Source organism: Glycine max, chromosome 11 (assembly GCF_000004515.6).
Source record: "Glycine max cultivar Williams 82 chromosome 11, Glycine_max_v4.0, whole genome shotgun sequence".
NCBI classification, from domain to species: Eukaryota; Viridiplantae; Streptophyta; class Magnoliopsida; order Fabales; family Fabaceae; genus Glycine; species Glycine max.
Genome location: NC_038247.2, coordinates 7,432,321 through 7,445,198, shown reverse-complemented (window position 1 = coordinate 7,445,198; position 12,878 = coordinate 7,432,321). Strand labels below are relative to the sequence as shown.

At 30.6% G+C, this 12,878-nt stretch overlaps 2 protein-coding genes and 1 pseudogene across 2 annotated transcripts; 2 read left to right on the top strand and 1 right to left on the bottom strand.

The window, feature by feature from the left end:
• The first annotated feature begins 151 nt into the window (after positions 1–151).
• Positions 152–2,344, top strand: XIP1-2 (aquaporin XIP1-2). The gene is made up of 2 exons (XM_003538903.5): positions 152–295; positions 1,493–2,344. The coding sequence occupies exons 1-2, from the start codon at positions 152–154 to the stop codon at positions 2,342–2,344; spliced, it is 996 nt and encodes a 331-aa protein (XP_003538951.1).
• A 1,364-nt stretch (positions 2,345–3,708) lies between these two features.
• On the top strand, positions 3,709–5,049 carry LOC100803632 (aquaporin TIP1-2-like; annotated as a pseudogene).
• LOC100820516 (uncharacterized) lies at positions 4,987–9,840 on the bottom strand. The gene is made up of 5 exons (XM_003537709.5): positions 8,905–9,840; positions 7,021–7,317; positions 6,577–6,795; positions 6,300–6,428; positions 4,987–5,276 (listed from the first exon to the last, which is right to left on the bottom strand). The coding sequence occupies exons 1-5, from the start codon at positions 9,166–9,168 to the stop codon at positions 5,055–5,057; spliced, it is 1,131 nt and encodes a 376-aa protein (XP_003537757.1). The 5' UTR covers positions 9,169–9,840; the 3' UTR covers positions 4,987–5,054.
• Positions 9,841–12,878: the final 3,038 nt, after the last annotated feature.

The window sequence follows — 12,878 nt, the reverse complement described above, 5'->3', positions numbered from 1 at the left end:
ACTCTAGCTATCTTCAAATGCTATGGCCAAAGCTATATAAATAGCATTTTAGATTTCATTCACCTGTACTGTGGCTAAATATGCTTTGAAAAAAATAGTTCTACAAATAGAATCTAACCATCCTTTTTCTTAGTCTAAAATCCCTGGGCAAATGGATTCAGCTAATTCCCATGTTGTTGTTAAACAACTTCCGTGTTCTGTTCAGAGCAGCAAACCAATCTGTTTGATGGGAAAGAACTCTTTAAAGCGAAAGTGTTTTGCTTCTATTGGGGCACATGAGATTTTCAGACCAGAGGTATATATAAATATTAATACAAAATTTAGTCATTATGTTCTTTTTAGATCCTCTTATATTTATCTTTAGTTAGATTCTAGCATATATATATATATATATATATATAAGTTTAGCTGCCCAACATCTACTAGCATTAGGAAACATGATGAATTAATGGTGATGAGCAGATGTTTGAACAATCTTAACCTAAAAGCTGTTAAGTGATAAAGAAACAAAATACCCTTTTTTTTTTCTTGCTTCTAGGTCGAGAATTATAAAAGGCTGTCTCATGCCCCGCCGTTAAGTGCTATGCACAATAGCATATACCTTAAATGTGCCATGCATATAGACTATGATTCTCTAGTCTGTACGATAAAAAATTATTAGTATAACAGGCAGAGGTGGATACCTATTATTATTATATGAGAAAACGAAACCTAAGTATGTATACCCTCAAAAGAAAACAATCATATAGAACGACAAAATATGATATCATTTTATTCATTTATAATGACGAACTCATCTGTTATGAAATACAAATATCACACCCAGTTTTGTTACTTATTATGATATGATACACGTTTGAGTGTTGTTATCAGTTGAATAAATGGCGATCTGCTGGATTTACTTTGAATTATTTAATTGTAGATAAGATGCATTAGTCCAAAGAATTGCCTTAATTTGTTCTCAGGGATAAACGTCTAGAACTAAAATCGTATTCCTTTATTTTTGCACAGTGAATATTCTTACAGGTGAAAGCATATTACTGTCCTTTTTGTCATAAGCCTCAAACATTTAGCTAGCTAGCTAGTATGATAGTAATTGATAAGACAGTGAATTATTTGAAAATAAAATTATGTTTATACCAAAATTTATTGCACGTGCGACCTTTTTTGTATCACTTTTTCAGCGTAAGCATTAACTGGTTCCTGCGTATAACCTACAAAAATAGGCCAATTATTTCTAAGCAAGAGTTAAAGTGATATCTAAATAATAATGTACTAATTTTATATTAATTATTAAAATTTATTATGTAAAATATATACCAGTTTAAATGTATTAATAAAATAAAATACAGCAACAAACTCACATCATTGAAAATATAGTAGGTGACATATGCAAGTGCAACTAAAAAAGTTGTTCAATTTCTTGTCACTCACTAACGAAGAGTAGGAAAGAATAACATTTCTCATTAATATATTTCCTTGTTAATTTCAGATGTGGAAAGCAGCACTAACAGAATTAACAGCCACTGCCTCTCTAATGTTCACCTTGACAACTTCCATCATTGCATGCTTGGACTCACATGAGATCGATCCTAAGCTTCTTGTTCCCTTTGCAGTCTTCACAATAGCCTTTTTGTTCCTAATTGTGACGGTTCCTCTCACGGGAGGCCACATGAGTCCTGTTTTCACATTCATTGCTGCTTTAAAGGGTGTTGTGACTCTCACCCGTGCCCTCATTTACGTGCTAGCACAATGCATTGGTTCAATAATTGGTTTCTTTATACTAAAATGTGTCATGGACCCAAAATTAGCTTACACATATTCCTTGGGAGGTTGTGCCATCAGTGGCCAAGGAGTGATCAATTCTTCTTCTGGTGGTATTAAGCCACTAGATGCTTTGTTAGTGGAATTCACTTGCACATTTGTGGTACTCTTTGTGGGGGTAACATTGGCATTTGATAAGAAAAGGTCAAGGGATTTGGGCTTGCCAATGGTGTGCTTGGTGGTGGCAGGAGCTATGGCATTGGCGGTATTTGTGTCCATAACTGTAACTGGGCGGGCCGGTTATGCGGGTGTGGGCTTGAACCCTGCAAGATGCTTAGGCCCAGCGTTGCTTCATGGAGGGTTACTCTGGGAAGGGCATTGGGTTTTCTGGCTTGGGCCCTTCTTGGCATGTGTAGTCTATTATGCTGTGTCTATTAACCTACCAAGGGAGGGTTTGGTTTGGGTGGATGGAGAATATGATGTGTTGAAATTGGCTCTCGGTTCTTGTGGGAATGTCTATAATACTTCCGTTTCAAAGGATCATCAACTAGAAGAACCAAGTGCAGGGTTCCAAGTCTAAGAATGAAAGGAAATTAAGAAGCAGTTTCATAACTTCATTATTTGCCTCTGTATTGATATTCTAGTAACACAAACTTATGAAAGGTTGAACGGGACAAATACATTTGCATCTAGTTTTGATGGAAGTCAATGTATGGATTTTTGGCAAGTCATTTTGGTTTGACACAACCAATATTAATTAATGTGCTTTCAGTGATCGGTCAAGGTTTTTAACTTTCAATGTGAATAAAATTGGTTTTGAGCATAGATTTTAAAAATAGGATTAAATGTAAACCTTTTCAAATCATTAAACCGATTAAAAATAGGATTTATTATCTTTTTCATCTCTAAACTTTTTTTAATTTGTATTTTTAGTTCCCTAATCTAAATTTTTATGGGTCAATGGATCAAAGTTCTACAACTTTTCTTATATTATTATTTTTAGTCTCTACTATCAAGTAACAACTTTAATTGATCTAATAACAACATTAACAGTTAATTAACTTGTAATATCATCAAATAATTAGATGTAAAAGTTATATATAAATATTTTTTGAAATTTAATTCCTTAAACAAAACAAAATTCTTCAACTTAAATTTGTATTTGGTAAGATAATTGGGTAACTGATAGGTTGGTCATTTAACCTACTGGAGACCATTAAAAGAAAAATTTAACTTAGAGATGAAATAATTTATGTGATTTTTTTTATAAAAAAAAAACTATTAACATTAAAGTTCTAATTTGACAAGCTAATGAAAGTAATATATGATTCATAAGTTAGAAATTGTATAATATTTTAGTTCCTGTTATTTTGAAAAAAGACGATTTCTTTTTAGCTCTGATAAGACCATTCTATTATTTTAACAATTTATATGTGTATACTTAATCGCCTTTCTTTCTCTCTACAAAATATATGTATTTTAGCTAATAATAATAGCAACAACGATTATAATGAATTATATAAAAAATTATTTAATTTTAATTACTATATGTGTGTATAAAAGTATATATTTTTATATTATTCTATATATATTTAATAAATTATTTTATCAAATGAGTAAATTATTTTTAGAGTTGTGAAATGGGTCAGTTTGACTTAATTTGAATTTCGTATCAAGCATGGACATCGCACTTTGCACAGAAGAGTTCTTCAATTTTTCATTAGTAATAACAAGGGCTTGACTAAGAAACAAGAGTTAATCATAAATCATGGCTATCTACTTTTAAAGTGATTATAATTAAATTCAATAAATTTATTGTAAATGGTGAATTATGATTAGATGATGGTACAAAATTATTTTATCTTCTCGGTACTTATAATTTATTTTCTCAAGAAATAATAGCAGTTTTTCTTTAATTCCTTGTTTCAGACGTGGAAAACAGCTATGGTAGAGTTAATTGCAACTTTTTGCACTAATGCTCACCCTAACGAGTTGCAATATGCATGTTTGGAGTCACACAATGTCAATCCCAAGCTTCTTATTCCCTTTTGCAGTCTTCATCATAGTATTCTTGTTTCTAATTGTGATAGTTCCTCTATCCGGGGGTCATATGAACCCTATTTTCACATTCATTGCGGCTTTAAAGGGTGTTGTGACCCTTTCTCGTGCTCTCCTTTACGTGTCAGCACAATGCATTGGCTCAATAATTGGTTTCTTTGTGCTCAAGAGTGTGATGGAGCCAAAATTAGCAGACACATATTCTTTGGGAGGTTGTGCCCTTGGTGATCTCAAAGGAAAAATTCCTGGCATAAAGCCACAAGATGCTTTGTTGTTGGAATTCTCTTGCACATTCTTAGTACTCTTTTTGGGTCTAACGTTGGCTTTTGATAAGAAAAGGTGCAAGGAATTGGGCTTGCCAATGGTTTGTTTGGTGGTAGCAGCATCCTTGGCACTGGCAGTGTTTGTGTCCATAACTGTAACTGGGAGGCCTGGCTATGCAGGTGCTGGGCTTAGCCCAGCAAGATGCCTAGGCCCAGCGTTGCTTCTTGGAGGCCCACTATGGAATGGGCATTGGGTTTTCTGGCTTGGACCTTTCTTGGCCTGCATAATCTATTATAGTGTCTCCATTAATCTACCAAAGAAGGATTTGGATGGGGTAGATGGAGAATATGATGTCTTAAAATTGGCTTTGGGTTCTTGTGGGACTATCTCTAACAATGTTGTTATCAATGATCTTCCTTGACTCTCAAGTCTGAAAAGAAATAGACAACTTCGTGATTTTGATGCCATTATATTTAGTTAACAAATAAATGTGGGTTTAAGTCACTTTAGAAGCGTTTGTTTGATTTTATTTTTTTAAAACAGTTAATGTGATATTTATATGTTCGCGGTCACTCGACTGATTGCGTGCATTTATTAATATGTAAATAGTATAAAATTTGATTGAGGGGTTTAACAATCCCATTTTCACATTCATTGCTATTTGCTACTAGAAGAAATTATCACATGGGATATAAATCAATATTACTTCATATTATATAGAGCAGCTAGGATATAATCACATCACATCTGAAAATATCCATAATGGTTTGATAATGTATGCATTATAGTAAAATAATTAATCTTACTCTTTTTAGGTTACGATCAAACAGCCTGAACGATGACTCAAGTACAACACCATTTAAATTTGACAGCTCAAAACACAAATTATGCCAGTAATAATTTACATAGAATAAAAATTTTATTATATTGCTCGGTTCTTTTACCCATCATATACTTAAACAACTCAGCTATGCTGCTGTTTCACTAGGGGATGGCTGCAGAAGTGTAGAAGATGAGTCTAGTGGCTCGTGTACTACCGAATTTGAAGAAACTGATATGGGATTTCCCTCCAACTGCAACATTATGTTCCCCAGTATTTCAGTTAATAGTTTCTTGAATTCGTCTTCTTTCACCACCTTCGCATCATCTGCATTCACCATCTTAAAGACTTCACCAATAACCTTGTCCATCTGTAAAATCAAGCACATGCGTGAATGTTCAATAAATGGCCAAGAAAGCACACCCACACTTCAAAAGAATTTGTTACACTGCATTTTTTAAACTTGTATACACACAAATGATAGTAACATTTTATTTTGTCTACACTGACTCGTCCTAACCTTTGAATATAAACACACTCTTTTGATTTAAAGGAAGTGTTTTATACTAGTACTGGTTTTATTAATGGTATAATTGAACTTATAATTTTTAAAATTTGCCATATACATTTTGCTGAGATATTATTAGGGGTCTTTAACTATATAATTCTTATTAAAAAAATGAAAAATTTAAATACATATCATATAAAAATAGGTTAAGACTATAGTCAGGTGGTCCAAGATCAGTTAAATAAGACTTAAATATATTTTTTATTTTTATAATTTAGTATTTTGTTTTGTTTCTGTAGAAAAAATTTCATTTTAATCATTACAGTATGTAATTTTTTTATTTTTTATCTTTAAAGTACTTTGTTTTTTTACTATTCAAAATACTTTTTTTACTGTTTAAATGATTATCTAAAACAATGTAAAAACAAAAAATAAAACAAATCCATCTTGTAAGGATAAGACTAAAAGAAAAAAAAATACAAAAACGAAAACAAAAAAAGAAAAGTTAAATTGTACGGACGAACATGTGATTTAAGCCACTAAATAAATTTTCCATGTTGCTTGTCTTATTTGTACTTCCTAATTAATGACTCAGGATTAAGAAGCATTAACTGTATGTTATAATAAATCATATGCCACGTAGGGACTTATCATAAAATCAAATTACTCCCGGACTAATTATATAGCATTTCAAGAGAGAATGTGACAACTAAAAGTTAAAACTGATCCACAATATATTTTCAGCATGGATTAGTACTTCACCTTGAATGCTATCTAGCAACTTCAATAGAGTAGAGAGTTAAAGCAACAAAAGAGTAGATAAATCCAAAATAATGAAAGAAACTGAAGATGAATTGGCAGTGTATGTATTAACAACATATATACCTCTTCAATTGCACCAACAGGAGGTAAACCAGCAGATGGAGCCACCGTGTCCAGTGCCACCCTTAGATACTCCTTTGAAAGCTTTCCATTTCGATCTTTTGGCATAGTCTCCATGGCTGAGTTCAAAATCTGCATCCCACGATATTTTGGTGAATTCCATATAAGGAAGTTCATGAAAAGTTGAGAGAACTAGAAAAGATATATATGTATTTCAAGCAATATATATATATATATATATATATATATATATATATATAATATAAACAAAAATATAGACCTTGTCCAATTCAAACTTGTTGGATAATAGTCTCTTAACACCACTTCCATCAAAGGTGTTCTCACTGTGAGCAACTATGACAGGTTGCTCCTTAAGACGATTAGCCACACTCATTGCCACTATCTTAAATTCCTCCAAAAATGTCTCTTGAGAAACGGACTTATCCAAATCAGAGCCAGCTTGAGATAGCAGTGCGGGTTCCATAATGTTGCTCAAAACCTAAACAAAAAACATAAAGATAAGCCAAGCGAGGAAGGAACAACAAGTTTGAGATTTTTATATATGTTTCTTGGTTATTAAAGTATAAAATAAAGCTTCTTCGCAACAAATGAAAATTTGTTTTAATTTTTCATGTCTTTTTTTGATAACATGAGTACATGTGTAAAGAAAGTCAACGATATATATATATATATATATATGTGTATGTATGTATAATTTGGCTACCCAAGAATCTGATGTAGGAGGAATTCCTTGTTCAACAGTGAGCTTGCCAAGAGCTTCAATTATATGATCATGAAGTGATCTGTTAGGGGACTCAATCTGAGAGAATATGGAATTCATTTCAGCTTCATAACCTGAACCATTAACAAACTCCAAAAGATCTTCTCCATCAATGCGAAGTATCACAATTGGATCACGCTTCAGTCCAGCAGCCATACCCAAAAGAATGTCTGAGAGAACCTCTTTGAACTCACTCTTGCTCACGTTTTCCTGCTTCCCATGTGTGAATTCATTCAACACCTATGGAATAATAAGTCATTCCACATGTCAATTCTTGCTTCCCAATTGGCTCAAAACATATTGGCCAATCAATGTCTTGCTCACACAAATATAATTAATCTTGTGGACGAAATGAAAAAAATAATAAAGAGATTAGTAATACATTTAATCCTCATTATGTCACGTTATTTTAGAACTAATTGCTACTTGTGACTTTATAAATTTATTGCTTGCCCAACTTTAGTAGTTAGGTGAGAAAGGTTTTAACTAAAGTATGCCGCTAAGGAAAAGGAAAACCTTTTGCCCTGTCCCCACATGAACATTGCCTTGTGTTCTGAATGCAGCTAGCAGCCAAGGCCTTGTAATTTATCATTGACTATAATAATAGCGGTTTGACTTTTTGCACTCTAAAGTCTAACTCAACTTATTCTTAGGTTTAAATTCAAGTATATTTTAAGTTTAAATAGATATTATTAAAACACCTCAGAGGTCAAAATTCTAGCTTATATCTGTAGTTTCTACCACATTCCTCGCTAGATTCCTCCTAAGAAGGAGATAAGAAAATGACCACAAAAAGTTAAGTAGCGCAGAGAAATCAATTGCAAGTTTGCAATCAAAAGCCAAGTCCCACAGGACCGACCATTTTATCATATTGAAGGATAAGTCCAAAATATCATGAACAGATTAGGATGCATCTGGGACCAACTACAAGTCAAAATCTTGACAAAATTAAACTTGCTCCATAATTGCCCGAAAAGGATATAAATTCCAAAATAAAATAAATGATTATACAAAACCTTATTGGAAAAATCAATTTAGGTCTGCCTCTCCATCAACATCTGAAGCATTAAAAGCGCATAAAAATGTTGCAAATGAGCCAAAGACATTGGATAGAACAAAGTTTAAAGTCTTAAACCACAAACGAACAATATTTTAATAAAGAAAAAACAACAGACATTGAAACCGAAACAAATCAGATGAAGATATAATGATATCACAAAGATGATATATAAGTCAATTATATATTCCCCCCTTGGACACGATAATAATTTATCACACACATAGAAAATTCCCGATACAACCAAAACTAAAGCCACAGAAAAAAGTTTCAAGCATATACGCCACATTATTTCCTTATCAAATACATGGCAACAGATTTGTCTTCCGGTCTTTCTCTGAGCAGTGAGAAGGATATCTACTTAATCTTAGTTCTTATTTTAGCTGAAATTAGTAAATTTTTTCTCTAGTAACTGTGTGGTGAAAACTCAAAACTCAGGTAGAAAAATTACAAGGTTTGTGCAAAGAAAGAAAAAAAAAAATCTTTCTTTGCCAAATGTAGCAGAATCCTAGGAAATCAATCAAAGTAAATCACATAACTTTGATGTTGAACCCACCATAGTCATAGCATTGTCAAAATTCCAAGGCAGTTATAATAGATATATAGTTGCATAAGCAGCAAATTAAGGAAGAGAAAAGTTAAAGTTTTGTGTGTGTGTATAATGAACACAACAAAGAACATAAGAGCTGTGCAAAGTGCAAACTAGATAGGAAGAGTTAGTAGTTAGTTTAAGCAAGAGAAGATGAGTGAGTAGAAAGAAAAAGAGAAACCTCGGAATAGATGTGATCAGAATCAGGATTAGTGCCGTGAGCAGGCAAACCAAGAGCAGCTCCTATGTCAGCAACAGCAGGCTGGAGCTCTTTGACAGAGAGTTTGCCATCTTTGTCTGTGTCTAACTCGTGAAACTTATGGTCCACGAAGGTGGTGAAAACTTGCTGGTTTCCAACCAACTCCATAATATTAGAACCGTCTAGAACCTGTCCGTTTCCACCACCACTTTTCTTCCTGCTCAGCTTGCCCGAACCTCTCTCCATTCTTGTGACTCTTGTGACTTCCCCTTGCTGCTCTCGTGACTCCCACACCGCCAAAAGTCAGATCAGAACCACCATCACCCTTACTCCTTCCTTAGTTATACTATTATAGTAGTACTTATCAACCATCTAGTTTCTCCTTCTCCATTACTCATCATGTGCCTTTATTTATTAGTAACTATTGCTCCCCAAAATTATTTTATTTTATTTAATTAATTGCAATTTGATCTTATTTTCACATTTTATATTATTTTATCACATCAACTCTAAATTGACTTCTGATTACTCCATAACTATATTTCGATTCACACATCAAACTTAAATAGTATCCTAACAATTTAATCTTAAATTTTAATATGTTAATCTCAATCATTTAATTTAATAAAAATCCTAAAGTTATATTCTTATAACTATCCTGTCAGTATTTTATCAACACATAAACATTTATAATTAAATACTAAACATTAAATTAACAGATAAACTAAAATTATATAATGAAAGAAAATAATGGTATAGAATTTTTGAAAAATGAAAAGATCAAATTCACTAAAGAATAATAATATGAAACTAAAAAAACACAAGTAAAAGTTTTAAATTTATATAGTTTTTTAGAAAGAGATTTTTTTTAACTTACTAGATAATTAAATGTTGAATATCAGCATCCGATTAAAAGTTAAAAAATCTAAACGTTTGTTAGTTGAACAATAGTCTCGTAAACAAATAAATAATATTAAAAATATTGAATAATAATATAAATACTGAGGAGTTAGTATTGTTAAGGTTTTAGTCTTACAATTTTTAGATAACTTTATTTATGTTATCGAGTAATATTTTGACCTTCTTATAATTTTATTTAAATAGAGAATCTTATAAAGGCGTGGTAAAATTAATTTATTTTAATTGTACAAAGGTGAAAATTCTTTACAGCAACGCAATGAAAACCAAGATGATTTACAAACTACACGTGTACTGTATTATATTGGCCCATCGAGAGAAACGATATATAGAGATCATGGAAATCTTTCTGTGGTGTGAATGTGAAATGTGATTCTGTGAAGTGTGAACCGAGAAAGTAGAAACCCACACGTTTCTCAAAATGAATGAATACACACATGGTCATGATTGGTCGGCGAGTAGTAAGTAACTCTTTTCTTCAGTTTTTGTGTTCTACTTCCTTTTAAATTTGCAATTTTGTTTTTTTTTTTAAATTAATCTTAATAAAACATTATATGATGTGAATAATTGAATAAATTGATTTTTGACCTAATGAATTTTTTAAAAATTAAATGCAGTTAATTTCGGTTAAAACAATGGTAAGCCATTATTAATGTATTTATAATATGTACTAGAATTAATTCCAGTCATAAATTTTATATTGAGATGGATATGATATACTATTTTTAGTTAAAAGTGTTAATCTAAAAAATAATACTGGTAATGTTTATATTTTTATCCATAAACAAAATAAGTATTCTAAAAATAATTGGAATGTAACTTTTTTAAAAAAATCTCCGCATACACGTAGTGATAATTTCAAATTAAAATTGATTTTAAGAGAATTTTATGTAATAAATAAATACAATTTCAAGTGTACTTATATCAAAATGAGATTAATTTTGCAAAATGATTGTGAACATTTTAAAAATGATATTTTTAATGAATATGAAAGTCCCTGGACTTGCTCCATTAGGCTCTAGGACCACTACCAATTTGTGTTACTTGTTGATTATGATGACAAGAAACAAACAAACAAGTTGATAGGAAAAAAGAATGGTTAGACTTTAGTTTAGAGTATGAAAAAAGGAAAATAATGGTTAGTGAATGAAATTGTGGCTGGGACACGTGGGGCGGTTGGCCTCTCCGTCAAGTGCCAACAGACCACTAGACTCCAAATTTCATTTTATCTGCTCCACTTTCATCTGATTGATTGGGTTAGTTTAGTAGAAATGTATTTATGGATTGTTGCCTTGCCTTCCTCAACATTCCCTAGCTTCCACTCTAGGTCATTCTTTTGTTTTTTCAACCCAAATCAATCTTAACTCTCTGTAACTTTTTCAATATGATTGGTTTGCAAAATGTTACTGTCTATATATTTGGTTTTCTCGACTTTTTATTTTATAAGTGATACAAATTAGAAGACTTCACACATTTTAAAATACTCAAGATGCAAAATAAACAACGCATATATATAATATAATTGAATCTCTTCTACTCTAAGGTTAAAAAAATATGTAAAATATCTGATCAAATCTTCTACTTATACTATGTGGGATTTCAATTTCATTCTCAGATTTATTATGTTGGTAGTCTATATGTATATAATATTATAAATTTTCGTTGAGGTTGGTTTTAAAAACAAAACATATTTAGAGAGTTACATAGCATCTGATATATAAATAAAGCAAAATTATGTGCAACAATTAAACAAATAAGAGAAAGATAAATAAATTAAAAGTTATATATTTTCTTATTTAATTATAGTATACTCAACACTAAAATGGCTTCAAGCAGAATTGTTATTTGTTGCCACCAGAGTCATGACGCAATATCAAAATCTTAAAACAATAAGTTTTGAAGAATTAGAGTTGTAATTCACCAAAAAAAAAAAAGAGTAGAGTTCTCAACCATATTTGTTGAGAAAACGTTAAAAGCCTCATTTTAATTTTGTTCAAAACTAAATTTGGTTTCAAGAGTCAATTAAAAATACTATCACTCTATGATGTCTATTGAAAACGATTACCCCTAATTAACTAAGCATATTATTAACAAATTTTAAAATATTTATCTCACCCTAATATAATAAAAAAATTAGTTTAAAAAAGACTTGTAATTTAATTGTAATTATACTGTGAAGATTAATGAAAATTTAATTGTAATTTTACTTTTATTTTGGTTATTAGTACTAATCAGTGAATCAATTTAAGGACCTGTGCACAAATTTAAAATATTTTAATTTATTTTGTATTTTTACTTATGTTTTATTTTATTATTATTTTAACTAGTTTAGTAATTCTTGCATAAGAGAGGGGGAAAAAGAGTCAAACAGTGATGCTCAAGTATGTACAACTTTTCAAATAAATGAGAATATAAAACATTCAAATAAATTCAAGTTTAGCCCCAGATTGTAACAACTTAACCCAAACCAATGAAAATTGGGCTTGGCCCACGCTAGCAAAGAAATACAAACAGAAAAGAATGCCATGGCGGCATTTACGAAGATAATTTGGGGGGAAATAAAAATTTTCTAACTCTGTTTTTTATGTCTTAGCTTTTTATTTTTTTCAAAAAATAATTGATATTTTAGAATTTTAAAATTTTATTAATATTTTTTCTCTTAAGTATACTCTTATTTAGTGGTGTAAGTGTTATAGATCAGTATATTAAATAAAGATCTTTTAGTTCAAATATATCAATTTTTAGTTTCATTAAATATTTTTAATTTATGTGAAATAAATTTAAATATAAAAAAATGAAAAGGAGGAAGTAACTTATTTTTTAAATAATTATTTTAAAGATAATAAATATAAACATATGCATATTCAAAACTTTAAAATATGAAAACATATTCCATTTAATAAAAATAGCTTAATTTCATTTTACAGATATTTTATTAAATTTAATGCTTATTGAACAATTAATTAACAGATAAATTAATACTGAGTTTATTTTATTTAATTTAGAAGTTTATAAGTTATAACACATGTCACAATACG

Bases quoted from the DNA above. Each gene is read 5' to 3' on its own strand.
- XIP1-2 (XM_003538903.5), top strand. From the start codon at position 152: ATGGATTCAGCTAATTCCCATGTTGTTGTTAAACAACTTCCGTGTTCT. The intron at 296-1,492 runs GTATATATAAAT...TGTTAATTTCAG, and splicing joins ATGAGATTTTCAGACCAGAG to ATGTGGAAAGCAGCACTAAC.
- LOC100820516 (XM_003537709.5), bottom strand. From the start codon at position 9,168: ATGGAGAGAGGTTCGGGCAAGCTGAGCAGGAAGAAAAGTGGTGGTGGA. The intron at 6,796-7,020 runs GTAGCCAAATTA...TTTTTTGTTTAG, and splicing joins CTCCTACATCAGATTCTTGG to GTTTTGAGCAACATTATGGA. The intron at 5,277-6,299 runs GTATATATGTTG...TTGATTTTACAG, and splicing joins CTGTTGGTGCAATTGAAGAG to ATGGACAAGGTTATTGGTGA.